General features: G+C 44.5%; 2 protein-coding genes across 2 annotated transcripts in view; one reads left to right on the top strand and one right to left on the bottom strand.

The window, feature by feature from the left end:
* ZKSCAN5 (zinc finger with KRAB and SCAN domains 5) overlaps nt 1-15,587 on the bottom strand; it is a 33,601-nt gene extending 18,014 nt beyond the window's left edge. The window contains exons 1-2 of the mRNA XM_065923849.1: nt 15,513-15,587; nt 12,197-13,869 (exon numbers count right to left, since the gene is read on the bottom strand). Coding sequence (XP_065779921.1) covers nt 12,641-13,831 — 1,191 coding nt within the window. The 5' untranslated portion in view covers nt 13,832-13,869; nt 15,513-15,587 and the 3' untranslated portion in view covers nt 12,197-12,640. Of the gene's footprint in view, nt 13,870-15,512 lie in introns of the transcript that reaches the window.
* Nucleotides 2,999-7,417, top strand: ZNF394 (zinc finger protein 394). The gene is made up of 3 exons (XM_065923857.1): nt 2,999-3,610; nt 5,353-5,479; nt 6,360-7,417. Exons 1-3 carry the CDS (start codon nt 3,200-3,202, stop codon nt 7,415-7,417), a joined length of 1,596 nt encoding a protein of 531 aa, XP_065779929.1. The 5' UTR covers nt 2,999-3,199.
* Nucleotides 15,588-19,262: the final 3,675 nt, after the last annotated feature.

Below are 19,262 nucleotides of genomic sequence, written 5' to 3'. Positions count from 1 at the left end.
TCCTACTTTGTTTTCCTTTTCTCACTTTACTTACTTGCACTTAATTGCACTGAGACACTTCTTCAGTTAACTTCAATGAAAAAAGCACCAGAAAAGGCATTGGGAACACAAAAATATATCATTCAGTGATATCGGTGGGAACAGATGAAAGCATTTGATGTTCTGCAAGTGAAGACAAAAGTTACATTACAGGAGAAAGGGAGAAAAGAGCTAAGCAAATCACTTAATCATGATCAGAATCCAGTCATACAACCCAGACACTGGAACTAGTGGGGCCAAACTGGTAATCAGCAGGAAAGAAGACCTATTACTACATCTCCTCTCACTGGGAGAAGATGAAAAATGCTTGTACTGTCTTCATAGTATGTAATATTCTCTTCTGGATTCCATTACTAGTTACATAGATGGATATTTTCTGGAGCTAGATTTGCCTGTACCATAGAGTTTTATTTGTGAATTTGCATTCTGTCCTAATTCCCTTGCCATCCTTGATAACCTAATCCTAGTCAAAGCCTTGTCCTGCAATACTAGGAAAAGAACTTTTGACTTCCTGCCAGATCATGATAGCATTCCCACACAGATGAAGAAGTAGACTTGTGCAAAGTTTCTGTCCTCCAGAGACTTTCAAACCGACTAGGGAGATGAGATGTAAACATTTGACAAGTTATCTCATTAAATTATCACATGTTGCTCCAGATTTGTAAAATGACAAAGATGAGCCTTGAGAGTAGTGAATTTGTTTCTCTTTAAGTGATTTTTAACATAAAAATTGGGCTTCCTTAGTGGTTCAGACAGTAAGGAATCTTCCTGCAATGCAGGAGACCCGAGTTCAATCCCTGGGTGGGGAAGATCCCCTGGAGAAGAAACTGGCAACCCATTCCAGTATTCTTGCCTGGAGAATTCTATGGATGGAGGAACCTGTCAGGCTACAGTCCATAGGGTCACAGAGTCAGACAGGACTGAAGTGACTTAGCACGCACACTGGTGTAGTATATATGCGTATATGTGCATTATATAAGATATTTGATTATATTTACATGGACTGAGCGACTAACACTTTCATGTTCAACATAAAAAATAATCCTGAAAAATCTGCCCTTGCCTGTTTCATGTCCTATTAATGTCCAGTCAAAACAGATCACAACAGACTAGTACAGTCACTTCAACTGCTAGAACCCAAAGTAGAAATTGACTACCTGTGCTTTTGCACAAACTTTGGAAATATATAATTTAAACTTTAGTCCATGAATATGTTGTATGAAATCTTGACCCTGCTTGGGAATTTGCATTCATGAATCAGGGCATTAATTGTACTTAAACAAATGGTTTTTAAATGAATTTCCCTTAGTGTAACTTACATAGAGCTTCCCTGGTGGCTCAGTGGTAAAGAACTTGCCTGCCAAGCAGCAGACGCTGGTTCGATCCCTGGGTTGGGAAGATCCCCTAGAGAAGGAAATGGCAACCCAGTCCAGTATTCTTGCCTGGAAAATCCCATGGACAGAGGAGTCTGGCAGACTACAGTCCTTGGGATCACAAAGAGTCAGACACAGCTGAGCACGAACACACACATATGTAGCTCAGATAATTCCTCATTTCTTAAATAATGCCAATGATTTAATGTAAATTTTAAACTAAAGTATGTATGTGCTAAGTTGCTTTAGTTGTGTCTGACTAATGCCTATATATTTAACCCATCTTTTAATTAAAATATGTCTTCAGTCCACATGAACTTTTTCTTTTTTTTTCACATGGACTTTTTAAATTTAATCTCTTCTGTGAAGCCTTTTACCGTACACTCCCCATCAGGCATGGTTGATTATTTACATCTCTGTTTATCCAAACAGATGCTGCATACACCTCAAAGTATTGCATTTACCACATGTCCTGTAATTTAAGTGTCTGTCTCCATTAGGAGACTGTGAGCAACTTGAGGACAGGGAATATATCTTCCCAGTGTTGCATCTATAGTGTCAACTATGATGCCTTCACATGTGGAAGACACTCTACAAACCTTTCTTGCCTAAGTGTAGGCGATGGATCAGTGACCACTTTATTGTACAACTGGAACTTTTAACTTTCCCTAAAACCAAATTTATACAATTTTCTTCACAGATAATTTGTTAAGAATGACATTCTTTCTTTTGGTTATTCTCAAAGTGATGTTTATTGACATAGAAACAATTGAATGGTACATATTTTTATCACCTATACAAGTTTTCATATACAATTATATTTTAAATTTATTTTACGATCATATGAAACATACTTTTAAAACATAAGACATATAATTTGACAAATATATTCTCAAACTTAGTATAAATGTTTAACATGGTAATGAGCCAACTTTGAGAAGAAAGTTGCTACAAAGCTAAGGCATGTGATTGCTTTTGAATGATTTTTTGCAAAATTTTGATTATGCATTGCATACAAGGGAATGCAAGTGAAACAGGTTTGATATTTTTCTTTTGTTTCTTTTTTTCTCTTTGAAACAATGACAAGATTCCTTCTCATACTTAATCTAAAGATGAAAGATTTTCAAGAATTCAAAAGGGATGACATTTATTTTTAAAGGAAGAATGTCCTTTAGTTCTGCACACTTAAGGACTGTAAGTGCCACACTACACGGTGAAAGTGAAAGTCGCTCAGTCGTATACGACTCTTCGTGTCCTACTCTTTGCGACCCCATGGACGGTAGTCGGCCAGGCTCCTCTGTCCATGGAATTCTCCAGGTCAGAATACTGGGCTCGGTAGCCGTTCCCTTCTCCAGGAGATCTTCCCAACCCAGGGACTGAACCCAGGTCTCCCGCATTGCAGGCGGATTCTTTACCGTGTGAGCCAAGAGTACCTCTGGAAAAGGTACTGATAACAAACCACAGAGACGCAAGTCACTCCTCCGAGGAGCCTAGAGAGGCCCCAGAAATGCCCCGAGGGGAGGGCACCGCAGGGAGCCGGTGACGCACTTCCGACTCGGGCTGTTAGTAATATTTTGTCGCGGGATTTGACAGCTTCTAGGTAGGGGAGCGGTTTCTGGGTAGGAGGAGTCTGGGAGGGGGCCCGAGGAGGTGGGATCCTTTTAGGACCCGACAGTCGGCAGCCGCTTCTTTGGGGAGATCGGATGTGTTCTGCGGCTTTTTGCTGGGTTTGCTGTCACCTCAGCTGAAGGTGGAACTCCGGGAAAGTGCGCACGAGCGGGAGAAGGATGAGTTGGAGCTGGACCGCAAGTCAAAGCAGGGTCGCCCCTCTGGTCCTAGGTGATGGACTTCGGACAGTGAAAGTGGAGGAAGACTCCCCCGGAAGTGGGGATTCCGACCGGCCCGGGGACTATCCGGATCCCGAAACTTCCCGATGTCATTTTAGGCAGTTCCGTTATCAGGAGGTGGCCGGACCCGAAGAGGCGCTGAGCCGGCTCAGGGAACTTTGTTGTCGATGGCTGAGGCCCGAGGTGCACTCAAAAGAGCAGATCCTGGAGCTGCTGGTGCTGGAGCAGTTCCTGACCATCCTGCCCCGGGAGCTCCAGGCCTGGGTGCGGAAGCACTGCCCGCAGAGCGGGGACGAGGCGGCCGTCTTGGTGCGGTCTCTTCAGAGAGAGCCTGCTGGGACCTCACGCCAGGTGAGAGGTAAAAGTGTCTGGGAGTGGTGATGGAGGTGTGAGGGATGCTAAGGGTTTCAGAAGTTCTTTACTTCCTTATTACATTTTGCGTGAACTTTAGGATGTGCATGAAAGAAACAGCCTTTCCTTTGTAGGAAGCTGTGACAAATAAATCCGTCCAGGAAGAGGTCCTTGAGTTGTAGACTTTTCGCACAAAACCGGCACAGAAGTATTGTTTACTCAGTGTAAAACACGCTCGTGTGTAACCTAGATTGTTTGGGAAAGAAAGATGTCAAGGTGGAAAGTGTCCTTAAACGATGTATAAGAACAGAGTTCCCCACTACTTTGAATGTGAGCATCCTTTTACTTTTTAACGGTTTGAATGACTTTCTCCCTCCTCCCTCAATTGATAATGATACTGCAGAACAGGAAGAGAGGCCGGAAATGGAGTTAATAATTGATCCTGCCTACACGATGAAGCCTTCATAAAATCACAAGAGTATGGGGTTCAGAGAGATTCCCAGTTGGTAAGCTCATCTACTTAAGTGGGAGGGTAACACAGCCCTGCCTCCATCCCAGCTCCAAGGGGAGAGAAGCTCCTGAGCTTAGGAACCCCCCCCCTCAGACCTTGCCCAATGCATCTCTTCCATCTGACTGTTGCTGACATATATTCTTTTATAATAAACTGGTAATCTAATCTAGTACGTAAACTATTGTCTTGCATTCTGGAGCCACTAGCAAATTAATTGAACTCAAAGAAGAATCTTGGAAACCTCCAATCTATAGCTGGTTGGTCAAAAGCAGGTACATAGGTGATGGCGTGGACTTGGAATTGATGTATGGAGGAGGGAAGCAGTCTTGTAAGACAGCTCTTAACCTGTGGGATCTCACACCACCGCCAGGTCAGTGGGGTCAGAGTTGTTAAACTGTAGGAAGCCCACCAGCTGGTGCCACATAACTGCTTGACCTGTGGAAATGCACACATTTGGTGTCAGACGTGATATTGTTGTAGTGAATATTCAGAGTACTGAGAGCAGAGGAGACACACAGGAAGGTGGTTTTCCTTTACAAGGAGAGGAGAGAGAGGCTCAGGGAAAACAAATAATTACTCCTGTTGGTGAGGTACCTTCCTCTGAAGATAGATCTTTGTATCCATGTCACACAAGAGGAAACAGTGTCTGAGAGCCAGCATTGGAACTGGGGACTTCGGTTAACCTGTGTATTTTGATCCATATCAGGTTTCTGTTTTGATAAATCAGAGTGCGTGTATGTGTGCTCAGTTGTGTCTGACTCTTTGAGACCCCATGGACTGTAGCCCACCAGGCTCCTCTTGGCCATGGGATTTCTCAGGCAAGAATACTTGTGGGTTACAACTTCCTTCTCCAGGGGATCTTCCCAGTCCGGGAATCAAACCCACGTCTATTGCATCTCCTTCATTGGCAGGCAGATTCTTTACCACTAGCGTCACCTGGGAAGCCCGATAAATCACAGCAATATAACTCAAAGGAGTATTTTGCTCTTCCCTCAAATGAGTGTAGACAGTCCACAGAAAGGCTTTTCAGGGTTGCAGGAGAATGCCCGCTTCTGTCTTTGGTCACTTTGCAACTCCCACATCAGTACAAGGCTCACTGATAAAGACTCCCTCAGTCATTACTTGGTTTCTCAGGGCCTGTGAACTCCTCTGAATCCAGCCTCATGCCGGCACTGCTGGTGACACCATGCTGGGATGGCAGGTGCTGAGGGGAGGTCTCATGTTGTTACAGGGGTTGGTGGCAGTCCAGGACGTGGCCGTGTCTCTAACCTGGGAGGAGTGGGAGCGTCTGGGGCCAGCACAGAAGCACTTCTTCAGGGAGAGTGCACCAAAGGGTCATGGGAACTCAGTCTCACCAAGTAAGTGCTGGGCTCCGCCTGTCTCCAGCTGGGTGTGACTGGTGGAGGGCTCGCTTCGGAAAATCCCTGAGCCAGGCTGCCATTCACAGAGATTGAGAGCCTTCAAGCCCCTTTTGTGACTGAAGCAAGACCTTTCTGTTCTATGTTGTCAGGTGATAGAGTCAGCTTTTCATATGGTGCATATATTACAGCCATAGCAGCAGGTGAAGCTCTGTGTACCCCCCTCGAAAGCTATCCCCTCACTCCTTCTCCAGAAGTGACCAATATCCTGATTTACCATTTCTATGCTTGTTTTATATTCATTCTACATATACATGTAGCCACAGAGAGTATGTACTATATATAAATATATATAAACATGTAAACATATATAGTATTTTGACATGTTTTTATGGTATATATACATTGTATTACTGTATGGTTCTTTTGCACCTTGCCTTTTTTCTCCACATCACATTTTTGGGAATTTTATCCATGTTGATACATGTAGCTGTAGTTTATTCCTTTTAACATCTGTATATATTTCATCCTAATATTCACTTATCCATTCTGTCAACAGGTGTTAAGCCTTCTAGTTTTTCACCATTACACAGAGTATTATGCCAATCATTCTTGTCTGTCTCTCCCTGTGTTCTTATGAAGTGGGGTTAGGGGAAGAGAGATGGGTTGGTGGGTGCAGGCACAAGTATAAAAGGAAAGAAACAGGACTCGTATAGGTAAGCACATTTGACAGGTTAGTTAAAATAATTTAACTTCAGGAGTGGTTTCATAGAGAACATGAAAAGGGCTTTGGGGGTGAGGGGTTGTTCCTCCTCTAGTACTTTCTTAATCACTCCTGCCAGGGGATGAAATGTCAGCAACTCGTATTTTAATATTTCAGGTTCAGAAACCAGAATTGAGAACAAAGAGTTGATTCCAAAGCAAGAAATTCTAGAAGTGGAGCTTCAAGGGCAGCTACAAGGATTTCAGGAGAAGGCTCCCCTATCTTCTGAGTGTGGTGACGCCCAGCAGGACGGGAGAGAGAAGCCCTTGGGAGACCCCTCATCGCCGAAACGTGAAAACTCTCCTGCAGATCAGGGAGTCACCCACATCTCAGATCTCAGGAACAGTCCCAGCGAAGAAGATGTCAAAAACAATGAATTCAGAACCAGTGCCGAGAGTTCAGACTTTGTTCCTGATCAGTACATCCCAACAGCAGGGAGACCCATCACTGCGGATGAATATGGGAACAACTGCCAGCACAGGTTAGATATGGTGAAACCTCACGAATCTCTCCACAGTGAGGAAAATCGCCATCATTCGGGCCTATTTGAGACTCAGAGGTGGTTCCATGAGGAAAGGCCTTACACATGTGACACCTGTGAAAAGAGCTTCAAACAGCGTTCCGACCTCCTTAAACACCATCGAATCCACACCGGGGAGAGGCCCTACGGGTGTCCTGTGTGTGGGAGGCGCTTCAGTCAGAGCGCGACCCTCGTTAAACACCAGCGGACACACACTGGAGAGAAGCCCTACACCTGTCCCAAGTGTGGGGACAGCTTCCGACAGAGCTCACACCTCAGCCGGCATCAGAGAACCCACCTGAGGGAGAAGCGCTGCACGTGTAAGGAGTGCGGGGAGACCTGCCGCACCTCCGCTCGTTTTAGACACCAGAGGACACACGAGGGGGAGCGACCCTACACGTGTGAGGAGTGCAACAAGAGCTTCAAACGCTGCTCCGACCTCTCCAAACACCAGAAGATCCACACCGGGGAGAGGCCCTACGGGTGTTCTGTGTGCGGGAGGCGCTTCAGTCAGAGCGCGACCCTCGTTAAACACCAGAGAACTCACACCGGAGAGAAACCTTACAGATGTCTGGTCTGTGGAGACAGCTTCAGACAGAGCTCACACCTCGTCCGACACCAAAGAATCCACAGAAATAAAGTGCCATCATTTTGACCTGCTGCTTCATGAGTCGTTTTATTCCCTTCTCTCTTTCCCTCCTTCTCTTTCTCTCTCTTTCAAAAACTATGTTCTTTGGAGTTTTTCAGTAATCATGGATTGTATTGCCTTTTGGCATCACACCCAAGGCAGACTAAATTCAACTAGTCTCAGGGTGCCCTTTGAGAGCCTGTTGCCCTGAAGGAGGAGGGTCTGAGTCAGGAGCACCTCCCTCTCCCCAGAACACACTTTCAGCAAGAGCGAAGGTGACCTGTCAGAGTTCTGCCCTTGTCACTCTTCGGGGGCCTCCACTTTTGGACCAAAGTTTTTTTTTTTTTTCTTTTGAACTTTTTATTTTGTATTGGGGTATCGCTGATTAACGATGTGATAGTTTCAGATGAATAGTGAAGGGACTCAACCATGCGTATACATGTACCCATTCTCCCCCAAACTCCCCTCCCATCCAGGCTGCCACACACCATTGAACAGAGAGAGTTCCATGTGCTATACAATAGGTCCTTGTTGGTTATTCATTTTAAATATAACAGTGTGTACATGACCTTCCCAAACTCCCTAACTATCCCTCTCTGCCAGTAACCATAAGTTTGTTTCATGTCTGTGAGTCTCTGTTTTATAAGTAGGTTCAAAATATTTTTTTAAATGAAAGTGAGTCCTTTTTTTTTTTTTTTTTTAGTTATCGATGTTCTCCATGGGATTTATTTACTTCTTTAGAAATGTGGTATCTCAGTGCCCTGACCAGAGATCGAACCCACAACCCCTGCATTAGAAGGTGAAGACATAACTGCTGGACCACCAGGGAAGTCCCTATTTATATACTTTTGAACTGTGATATTCCGCCAAAACACATGGACCAGTTTATTGTGAAATATTGCCAACATACAGGCAAGCGTAGAATAGAACAATATTAAAGAACGTTCACAAATACACCACACAGATGAATCAATTCTTGAGTAGGACATATTTGCTTCATATCATTTTTATCACACTTGTAATAAATACCATGTACACTCATGAGCCCTCCCTAAACCCATTCCCCTAACCTTCAAGCTGGCTCAGTACCCAAGAAGATGACGTGTCTGCAGTTGTCCAGCATCACGTCCCTGTAGAGGGCCTTCTGAGTCCAGTCCAACGTGTCCCACTCTTGCCTGGTGAAGTACAGAGCCACGTCCTCAAAGGACAGCAACCCTTGGAAACAGAGACACATTACAGCTGCAGCTCCTACCACAGCTCTGCGGGCCGCGTTATTATTACTGTCCTACAGCCGAGGCTCATCCAGTTCATCAGCAGACTCAGAGCTCAACTGGTCTCCAACCCGCAGTTCACGCATGTTCTTTCTTCCATGCTAGAGTCACACATGTTCTCTCTGGAAGGACACATGGTCAGTGTGTGAGGCTTCTCTGGCCGTTTGGTCTCCGCTGTGTTCCCTCAACTCTACTCTGGCAGCACAGACAACAGGAGGGTGGACGGATGTGGCTGTGACCCCATAAAACCGCTCCCGGGTCCAGGTGAGCTTGCCGACCCTGCTGTGTGCGCCCCCACCTTCCTCATCACGCGGTTCTTCTGCCCAGTTCTACGAAAGAGATGGCGCCCTCCCAGGGGGACACAGAATGAGGCAGTGTGCGGGCTGCTCCCACAGGGATGGACAGGCTACTGGGACTCACCAGGCAGGCAGAAGCTGCCGGGCTGGCTGTCATGGGCACCACTACCTGCCAGGCCTGAAGGGGGAGGAAGGGAGGGGTCACTGGGATCCAGAAAGTTGTTGGAGGAGCAAGACTGGAGCCGGGGCCTCAGGGGAGGCAGCCCAACAGGAGAGGCTGTGGATAAACATCCAGAGACCTTCCCCGTGTGGTCCTCACCCCTCCTTTCCTCTCCCCCTGGGCCCTGGAGTCATTCTCTCTCATCTCCTCCAGGGTCTTAAGCAAATGAGTCTTTTTCCTTTTCCCCATTGTGATATTGTGATTTAAATAAGAAATATATATTTGGTCTTCCTGCCTGTTTCTGGCACAGAGTTCCTAAAGTGCTTGGAATTTCTTAGGGAATAAGTGCAGAGGAGCATCTTTTAATACTTGGGCTTTTCTCTTTGGTTTTTTATTTATTTTTGGCTGTGTTGGCTCTTCATTGTTGCACATGGGCTTTCTCTGAGGCAAGGGTTACTCTTTGTTGTGGTGTGCAGACTTCTCATTGCAATGGCTTCTCTAGTTGCAGAGCATAGGCTCTAGGTGTGCAGGCTCCGTAGTTGTGGTACACGGGATTAGTTGCTCCACAGCACGTGGGATCTTCCTGGACCAGGGATCGAATCTGTATCCTATGCATTGACAGGAGGATTCTTATCCACTGTGCCACCAGCCATCAGGGAAGTCCTCCTAGGTTTCTGAAGTAGCTGCACAGCCACACAGGTGAGAGAAGCATCTTGTTATCATGATAAATCTCAACATAAAACTCAACATCTGAGTTTTATGTTAATGAGGAAAACTCCTAAGGATACAGGTAGTTGCCAGGGCCAAGGCATGTGAGCAAGTTAGAACCTTCACCCCTAGCACCTGAGGAGAGGGGACAGGCTGGGGTTCAATCAGTCCCCAGAAGCCAATGACTCGGCCCATAACACCTATGCAACGAACCCCCATAAAAATGCAGACACTGGTTGCTGAACTGGTGGAGGTGCTGGGGGCGTGCCCGGAGAGGGTTGGAAGCGCTACTGCCCTGGCCCCTGCATCCTGAGCATCTCTTCCCTCTGGCTGATCCTGAGTTCTATCCTTTTACAATGAAACAGTGTAAGTAAACTGTTTTTCTCAATATTTATGTATTTGGCTGCTGTTGGATCTTAGTTGCAGCAGGCGGGATCTAGTTCCCTGACTAGGGATTGAACCCAGGCCCCCTGAACTGGGAGCTGGAGGTCTTAGCCACTGGACCATCAGGGAAGTCTCTAAACTGTTATTTCTGAGTTCTGTGAGCCACTCTAGCAGATCAGTGGAATCTGGTCAGGGAACTAAGATATACCACATGCCTCCAAGCAACTTAGCTCTGATGGGTGCCACATCAAAAGATCCTGCAAGCCACAACTAAGACCTGATGCAGCCAAATACATTTTTTTTTAAGTAGTATGTATTCTGAAGTTGTTGTATAAAGTATTTTATATATGTCAATCAATTCAAGATTGTAGACAGTGTGGTTCAGATATTCTATGTATTTAATATTTTGTCTAGTTGTTCTATCAATTTCTGAGAATGGAGTGTTAAAATTTCCAATTATAAAATTGCCCACTTTTCTATTTTTATTTAGTTCTGTCAGTCTTTACTTTGTGATTTTGGAGGGTGTGATATTAAGCACATAATATATTAATAACCCAGAATTCTAAATTTTATGTGTAACACTAAAATTGCATTCATAATTGTGACCTAATTACACATTAAACAATTACTCACCTTGGTGAATTGATCCTTTCATCATCATAAAATCCTTCTATATCTAAGATAATATCCCTGTTCTTAAATTGTTTTATCTTATATTAATATATCCATTCCAACTTTTTATGATGTTTTCATTGTATATCCTTTTTCATCTTTTGAATTTTCTGTATTTAAAGTATCTTTTACATAAATCAAACCAATGTTTTCTTAACTCAGTCTCCCAAATGAGACCTAATCAAACTTACAAGCTTTAGCAAAGCAAACTATAAGGAAAATGAAAAGACAGACTACTATATAGTTTTTGCAAATTATGCAACTAAGGGCTTACTTTGCAAAATATACAAACAGTTCAAACAACTCAATAACAAAATACCAGTCAACCCAATCAAACAAATGGGCAGATGATCTAAATAGACGTTTCTCCACGGAAGACATCCAAATGGCCAACAGGCACATGAAAAGATGCTCAACACTGTTAGTTGTAGAAACATTTAAGCCAACACTACAATGAGGCACTACCTCACATTAGTCAGAATGGCCATCACTGACCAGCCTACAGAGAATTTCCTGGCTGTCCAATAGTTAGGGCTCTGCACTTCCACTGCAGGAGGCAGGGGTTCGATTCCCGGTCATAGAACTAAGATCCTACCTGCCTTGGGGCAACTAAGCCCATGTGCCACAGCTAGATTCTGTGTGCTGTGATGAAAGATCCCACATGTCTCAGTGAATACACTGTGTGCAGCAGTTAAGACTCAGTGCAGTCTAGTTAATTAACTTAAATGATGATGTTATTAGCAGGAGAAAGATAAAGCAGAAACAAGGACACAAAGAGCTCTTGCGAGCTAATGGAGATTGTTAATATCCTTTTGGCTGCCTGTAACCCTCCTATCTCATTGAGTTGATCCTTGTGCAGAAAGAATCTCAATCAGTGGTACTTTTCATCTTGGTTGCACACTGATTAACCTAAGAATTTTTTTAATTAATTTATTTTTATTGAAGTATAGTCAATTTATAATGTGTTAGTTTCTGGTAGGCAGCAAAGTGATTTGGTTTTATATATATATATATATATATAAATTCTTTTTCAGATTCTTTTCTGTTATAAGTCATTATAAAATATTGAGCATAGCTCTCTGTGTGACACAGTAGGTCCTTTTTGTTTACCCATTATATATATAGTAGTTTGGATATGTTATTTCCAAATTCCTAACTTATCCCCCTCCCGGACCTTTTCCCTTTGGTAAGAAGAAGTTTGAAAAAAAAAGAGAAGTTTGTTTTCTATGTCTGTGAGTCTGTTTGTTTTGTAAATAAGTTTATTGGTATCATTTTTTAGATTCCACATATAAATCATATTTGTCTTTCTCTGACTTACTTGCTGCTGCCAAGTCACTTCAATCGTGTCCGACTCTGTGCGACCCCATAAACGGCAGCCCACCGGGCTCCGCTGTCCCTGGGATTCTCCAGGCAAGAACACTGGAGTGGGTTGCCATTTCCTTCTCCATTGATTTCCTTAATTTAGTATGATAATCTCTAGGTCCATCTTATGCGTGTATGCTGTCACTTCAGTCATGTCTGACTCTTAGTGACCCTTTGGACTGTAGCCCAACAGGTTTTTCTGTCCAAGGGATTCTCCAGGCAAGAATACTGGAGTGGATTGCCATGCCCTCCTCTAGGGGATTTTGCCCATCCAAGGATCAAACCCGCATCTCTTACGTCTCCTGCATTGGCAGGCAGGTTCTTTACCACTAGTGCCACTTGGGAAGCCCAATATTTGGAGGTCTGTACATTCAGGACATAGTGCATAATTATTTCATCAATTCACTGACTTATATTCATCATGAATTTCTCCATGTTGATGAAAGACTGAACACATACTGAAAGTTTTCTCACATTTCTTATATTTGTAGCATTTTTCTCCTGCATGAATTTTCTGGTGTTGAACAAGAGAAGACCTCTGGCTAAAGGCTTTGTCACAATCATTGCATTTATATGGTTTCTCTCCAGTGTGAGTTCTTAGATGCTTCGTCAGGGATGAGCTCTGGCTGAAGGCTTTCTCACATTCTTTACACTTGTAAGGTTTCTCTCCAGTATGAATTCTCTGATGTCTTATGAGAGCTGAGCGGTCACTGAAGGCTTTCCCACATTCATGACATTTGTAAGGTTTCTCCCCAGTGTGGGTTCCTTGATGTTGAATAAGAGCTGAACAGTAACTGAAAGCCTTCCCACATTCACTACATTCATAGGGCTTCTCCCCTGTATGAGTTCTCTGATGTTGAGTAAGGCCTGACCTGTCACTAAAGGCCTTCCCACACTCTTTACACCCATAGGGCTTTTCTCCAGTATGGACCCTTTGATGTTTAATAAGGGAGGAGGTGTCATTGAAAGGTTTCCCACACTCTTTACATTTATAGGGTTTCTCTCCAGTGTGTATTCTATGGTGCTGGATGAGGTACGTGCTTTGGTTGAAGGCCTTTCCACATTCATTGCACTCATAGGGCTTTTCTCCAGTATGAATGATATGATGTTGAATAAGGGCTGAACGGTGACTGAAAGCCTTCCCACATTCATTACACTCATAGGGTTTCTCTCCAGTGTGGATTCTCTGATGCTGGTTAAGGGATGAGCTCCGGGTGAAGGCCTTTCCACATTCAGTACATACATAGGGCTTCTCTCCTGTGTGAATCCTCTGATGTAGGATAAAAGCTGAGTAGTAGCTGAAGGACTTGCCACACTCACTGCACTTCCAAGGCTTTTTCACTGAGTAGATGTTCTGATGTTTAATTGGGTTTGAACTTTCCCCTGTTTCAGTACAATCCTCCATAGGGTTTCTCTTGTGCTTAATTATTACTTGCCTTAAATCTTTCTTCTGATTTCCTTGCTGCCTTTCTAACATGCCTCCATATTCCCAAGTTTTTATCCATCTGGAGTCCCAGGAATCATCCTTTATAAGTCTTTCTATTATCAGCTCCCTTTCTGATGATACTCCTTCAGAAACTTCCTGCATTGAAAGGGACACTTTAGTTTCAGGTGTAGATTCAGAATCTGAAATAAATAAAGAGTACAAATATTTGTGTTCTCTGTGTGGAGAGAAAGAAAACTGCTGAGGTGGCAAGAAGTTAAAGAAAATTAAATTGATGTCCTTTAAAAATGTTTGTTTGAATGCTCTCAGAAAAAGCCTCATGGTAATGGCAGGTGACAAAGTTTCAGTGAATAACAGAGATGGGAAAATGATGAAGATGAAGCACAATACAAGGTCAAACAATGATGATGCTACACCTGAAAGAACGGAAAACTGAACAGACTAGCCAGGGAAGAAGATAAGCAGGCAGGATGAAAATAAATGTCAACAAAATAACTGAGGAAGTGGGCAGGGTGGGGGGATGAAAACACAGGTCGAGACTGGGCAGTTTTGAAAAAGTGTTGGACAAAAAAAATCACTTACATGAAGACATATATTAGAGACAACCATATTTGATTTTTTAAATCATTATCTTTAGTCCTTTTTTAAAAGCAGATTTTTTTGTTTGTTTAGCATATGCTTTCCCTATGATTTTGTGTCTCCACTAACCACTGCCCCCTCCCTCCCTTCTTTCCTTCCCTTCTTTACTTTCTCCCTTCCTTCTTTCCCTCTCTCTCTCTCACCTTTCTTTCTTCCTTCTTTTATTGCCAAAGTCAAATTTATCAGATTTTGGACATCATCTCCTCACACACTTGCTCCTGACTCACCACAGTCTGGCTTCTCTCCCCACCACTGAGTTGGAATTGGTCTCACTGAAGTCACTAACCATTTATATGTCACCTAAATCCAGTGGATCCTTTTCATCTGTAGATCACCCGGGCTCCTCAACAGCACTTGACACCATGTGCTCCTCCTTACAACATTTTCCTGGTGCTTTTCTCCCCATCTTTACTGAGATAGAATTAACATACATTCTCTCTTGACTTCTGTATTGCTAAGCTCTCCAGGTTTTTTCTCCTGATCCCTACTTATTTGGAAGTTTTCCTGCTGTTTCTTCTTCTGAAATGTTGACGCTTCTCAGTGTTCTGTCTTAGGCTTCCCTCTTTGGTCCCTGCCCCTTCCCACTGTCTCCTTTAAAGACATCATCCAAGACTTCCCGCTGGTCTGGTGGTTAAGAATCCACCTGCCCACGTAGGGTACATGGGTTTGATCCCTGCTCCAGGAAGATTCCACATGCTGCAGGGCAACTAAGCTTGTGGGCCGCAACTAGTAAAGCCCGCACACCCTAGAGCCCATGCTCCACAGTGAGAGAAGCCACTGCAATGAGAAGCCCACGCACCACAAGTAGACGGTAAACCTTGCTCTCCGAAACTAGAGAAAGCCCGAGCAGCAACAAAGACACACCACAGCCAGAAAAATAAAAATAATAAATAAATGAAATTAAATATATATATATATGTAAAGGAGCTCTCCTTTTTCAGTTCCACAGATAGTGAACTTTTACATTCCCGGAGAGAAAATAAGCCCAATTCTGAGCTCAAACTGATCAGGGATCCCCTACAGGATCAGAGCTCTCTGGATCATAAGCAAAACTATGGCATTTAGATGTCATTAGTCACAGTGGAAGTTATATGTCACAGTAATTAGTATGCATTGAAATATAACTTCCTTACCCCAAAATACCAGGTTCCCACAATTCTCCACCTTCATATCCATGCCCATGTACCTTCGGGCAGAATTTATCTGTTCCTCCTCCACACAGGTAAAGTCCATTTCCTCATCCTTGACTGTCGTCAATTCCTAGAAGAACAAGTACATTCTTATAGGACTTGGTGATCCTTGAGGGAAGAGAACAATCTGGAATAGGAAGTTCTTTTTAATCTGAAGGTTAAACCTTTATTTTAACCATTTTAATGGAATATTCTAAATTTTCTAAGTATTCGTCGGAGTTAGGAAAAACAGTAATAATAGTTAACATTTACCACTTTTTTCTATGTATTAAGTCCTTTGAACAACCTCTTGTAATAACTATATTAGGTAAGTACCATTATTAACATTATCTACAGACGTAAGAACAGATCTGAGATTTGGACCCAGACAGTCTGACATCAAAGTTAGACTCTTTTTTAAATTTATTTTTTATACAATTTTTACAGGTTACTTTCCATTTATAGTTATTAGAAGATATTGGTTATACTCCCTCTGTTGCACAATACATTCGCTTTTCGCAAATATTTATTAGGCTGTGTCAGGTCTTAGTTGCAGGTGTTACTTGAGGCACACAAGATCTCAGTTCCTGGACTAGGGATTGAACTCACATCCTCTGCATTATAAGGCAGATCCTCAACCACTGGACCACCAGGGAAGTCCCTGCATGACACATTCTTGAGCCTCTTTTACACCCAATAGTTCATACCTCCCACTCCCCAACCATGTATCTCCCCACCCCCACAGCTGGCAACCACTAATTTTACATCTGTGAGTCTGTAAAGCTACCAGAATGCCACACTTTTGGCCTCCCCTCCCTGCCTCACTGGCCATATCCTCTCAGTCTCCTTTGCTTCTTCCTCTTCATCTCCCTAACCTCAAAGTGTTAGAAGTTACAGTAATAAGATCTCATCTCTTTTCTACCTACATTATTTGCTTAGTGATTATAGCTTCATAGTGTGAAATATCATTCATACAGATTCCTCCCAAATTTAAAGCTCCAGCCTGAGCTCCCCACAGAGCTCCAAGTCTCCAGGGAAAAATTACTTTGGTTAGTTCTCCAGATGAGATTTCCATGAACCTCTGAAGTGAGATGAAAGAAAGAAATGAGGACACACTCTGAACAGCAGGCTGAGATTTCACAGGAGGGAAATGGAATGCAAACTCACCTGGAACTCAACAGGAAGAGGCTCTCCAGGAGGCTCCATTCCTTCTGTGCTCTGTTCTGGGGACAAAGAAGCATCTTCTGTAGTCACAGCTGGAAGGAGCAGAAGTAAAGCCATGAAACGGGTAAACTCTATCTTCCCACTTGCAAATTCACAAGGACAAAAGCTATCACAAGCCAGAGGAATTATATACACAAGACCTACTCTACTTAACTCAAAAAGATCAGATAAGGATAGAGGAAGATAATAACACGAGAGCACTTTGACCAAAAAGTCAAATGCACACATACTATGTCAATATTTTGGTACACTCCTATGGGAGTGGAAAAGTGTGACCTGTTCTTTACCACAAAAGCAAGCACTGTGGAATAGTCTCCCTTCCATGGCCTCAGAGGGAATGTGTATGAGCACAGAAGCACTGAAAGAGGAAGATAAGAGAGGGGAATGTATGACAAGGAGTCTACTTAGTCATTTCCAAACATGGTGGATTACAGTTTCTCTACTTTGGGCTCTTCTCCTGACATGTGTCTATTTCCCTTTCCCATCATGCAGGGGCACCTAACCTTTTCATTCTTATCGAGGGTATTTCCTCCATTTGTTCCCACTTTCAACTCCATGTTTATTTGTGTAATTCTTACCATTTTCCTCAACTTCAACGGTCAGATAATCCATGATCAGCTTTTCCTTGTCCTCTTGTTATTGCTAGGACTTCCTCCTAATTCACTGTTTCAGAGGAGATAAACATGAACTCTTCAGCAATATATAATCCACTTCTTTGTACAGATCATTCAACTCTACTCTGAGGCTTCAGCGAGAGATTTTGGGGTTAGCCTTGCCCCACTCTGAAATTGATTACTACTCACTGGGGCATCTCCCTCTACCTCTTCTCCTAGGAGGCTTATTCCTACACATTTAAGTCCTAGGGCCTCAATAGTAACTCTGTTTTACTTAGAACCTTCATAATTTAGCCTAGATTAAATTTCACAGCTGGAAGACCCTCCTCTGGAGGCCCCAGGTCAGTCACTACTTTCTACACCGAGGCGAAAGCAGGAGAGAGCCAGGGCAGTAACTGTGAGCCCTAGTCACACACTGGTTCTGTATGATCCACAAATTCTCCTAAGACCCTGAAGCACAGAAATGGCTATAAGCCGGCCTGTGATTAACGTCGCAATAACTAAAAGTAGGGCTCCCACAGTTACTCCATCCTTCCTACTCACAAAACACAGGGCAACTGATAGATGGGGTCCTTGAACATCTGATTCTTCGCTCGCTCTTTAAGACCCTGAAAATAAACAGGCCGGGATACCCCTTGCATGTTCACAGTCGAACCCCTTACCCTGGACCCCAAATATAGGCAGCCCCCAAAACTCTAATCCAGACACCCTCTCCCCCATCCCTCACCCCCGGTGGCTCAGTTGTTAAAGAGTTGGCTTGCAATACTGGGGTTCGACCCCTGGGAGAAGGAAATGGAAACCTATTCCAGTATTCTTGCCTGGGAAATCCCAAGGACAGAGGAGCCTGGTGGGCTACAGTCCATGGTCCATGGGGGTCACAAGAGTCAGACACGATTTAATGACTAAACCACGAAACTCTAACTGCGCAAGCACAGGAGAGAAATGAGTACGACATGGACTCCATTCTTTCTTTTCTTTCTGTCTCCAAAGTTCAGAACCTGTAGTGTTTCAGTGGAGTGACAGGACCTAAAGCCAACACCAGCGGGAGGCGCTCTCGCTCTCCGAACCCCGGAAGCCGAGCCCTCCAGCCCCCACTCTCCCCTTCCCCAACAACCCCGTCGGCCACCGGCCCTTCAGGCTCCCGGACTCCATTTCCCAGAGTACGTAGCGGCAACCTCGCTTCCGGGGCGCCCCTTCGCTCAGGACAAAGGTAGCCGGCTCGCTACCCAGCCGGAAATACCCGGCGGAGCGCCCGGGAGATGGAGCCGGGAGGCAGGGAAGGCCTAGCCCTTTCCCCGCTGAGGTCGGAACCTGAGAGCCTGGCCCGCGCTGCCGCAGGTGGCGTTAGAGCGGCGCGCTTGACGGGCGGGTCTCGGAGGCTCGCGCCTCTGACCCGCTTTCTCTTACCCACGGACTCGTTGCGGACCTGGCTCCGGCTCCAGGGCTGGATCCCCTCCGGACTGCGGTCTGGGAGGGGCGGGGGAGGCGGACACCGTCGCCTTCTGGACCCACCGAGCTGCGGGGAGACAAAAGGCTCGAGCCCGAGGCTCTGTCTGGAGTCGCATCTGCGCACTTGGAGACGACCGCGCCGGGTCGGGGGTCCCAGCGGAAGGACTCCACTTCCCAGAGGGCTCGGGGACAGCGGTGTCTGTCCTGGGGGCGTGTGCAGAGCGAGGGGAGAGAACTGCGGACCTTCCCAGTCGGCCTCGAAATGGAGATCATTCTCCACCTGCTCTCTTTCCTGAATAAACTGAGAAGCTCTGAGCGATTTTAGCGTCTGATTATTCGCTGGGGGTGGGCGATGCGGCGCTATGACACAAAGTCTTTTTGCTATATTTCTCCTTTCTTATGATAGTCTCAATTCTGGAAACCTAATGCTAACGCTGATTTGGTTGAAAGCATTCTGGCTGATTTAAAAAGCATTGGAAG

The sequence above is a fragment of the Muntiacus reevesi genome, chromosome 2 (genome assembly GCF_963930625.1).
Source record: "Muntiacus reevesi chromosome 2, mMunRee1.1, whole genome shotgun sequence".
NCBI classification, from domain to species: domain Eukaryota; kingdom Metazoa; phylum Chordata; class Mammalia; order Artiodactyla; family Cervidae; genus Muntiacus; species Muntiacus reevesi.
This window is presented reverse-complemented; position numbering and strand designations above follow the sequence as displayed.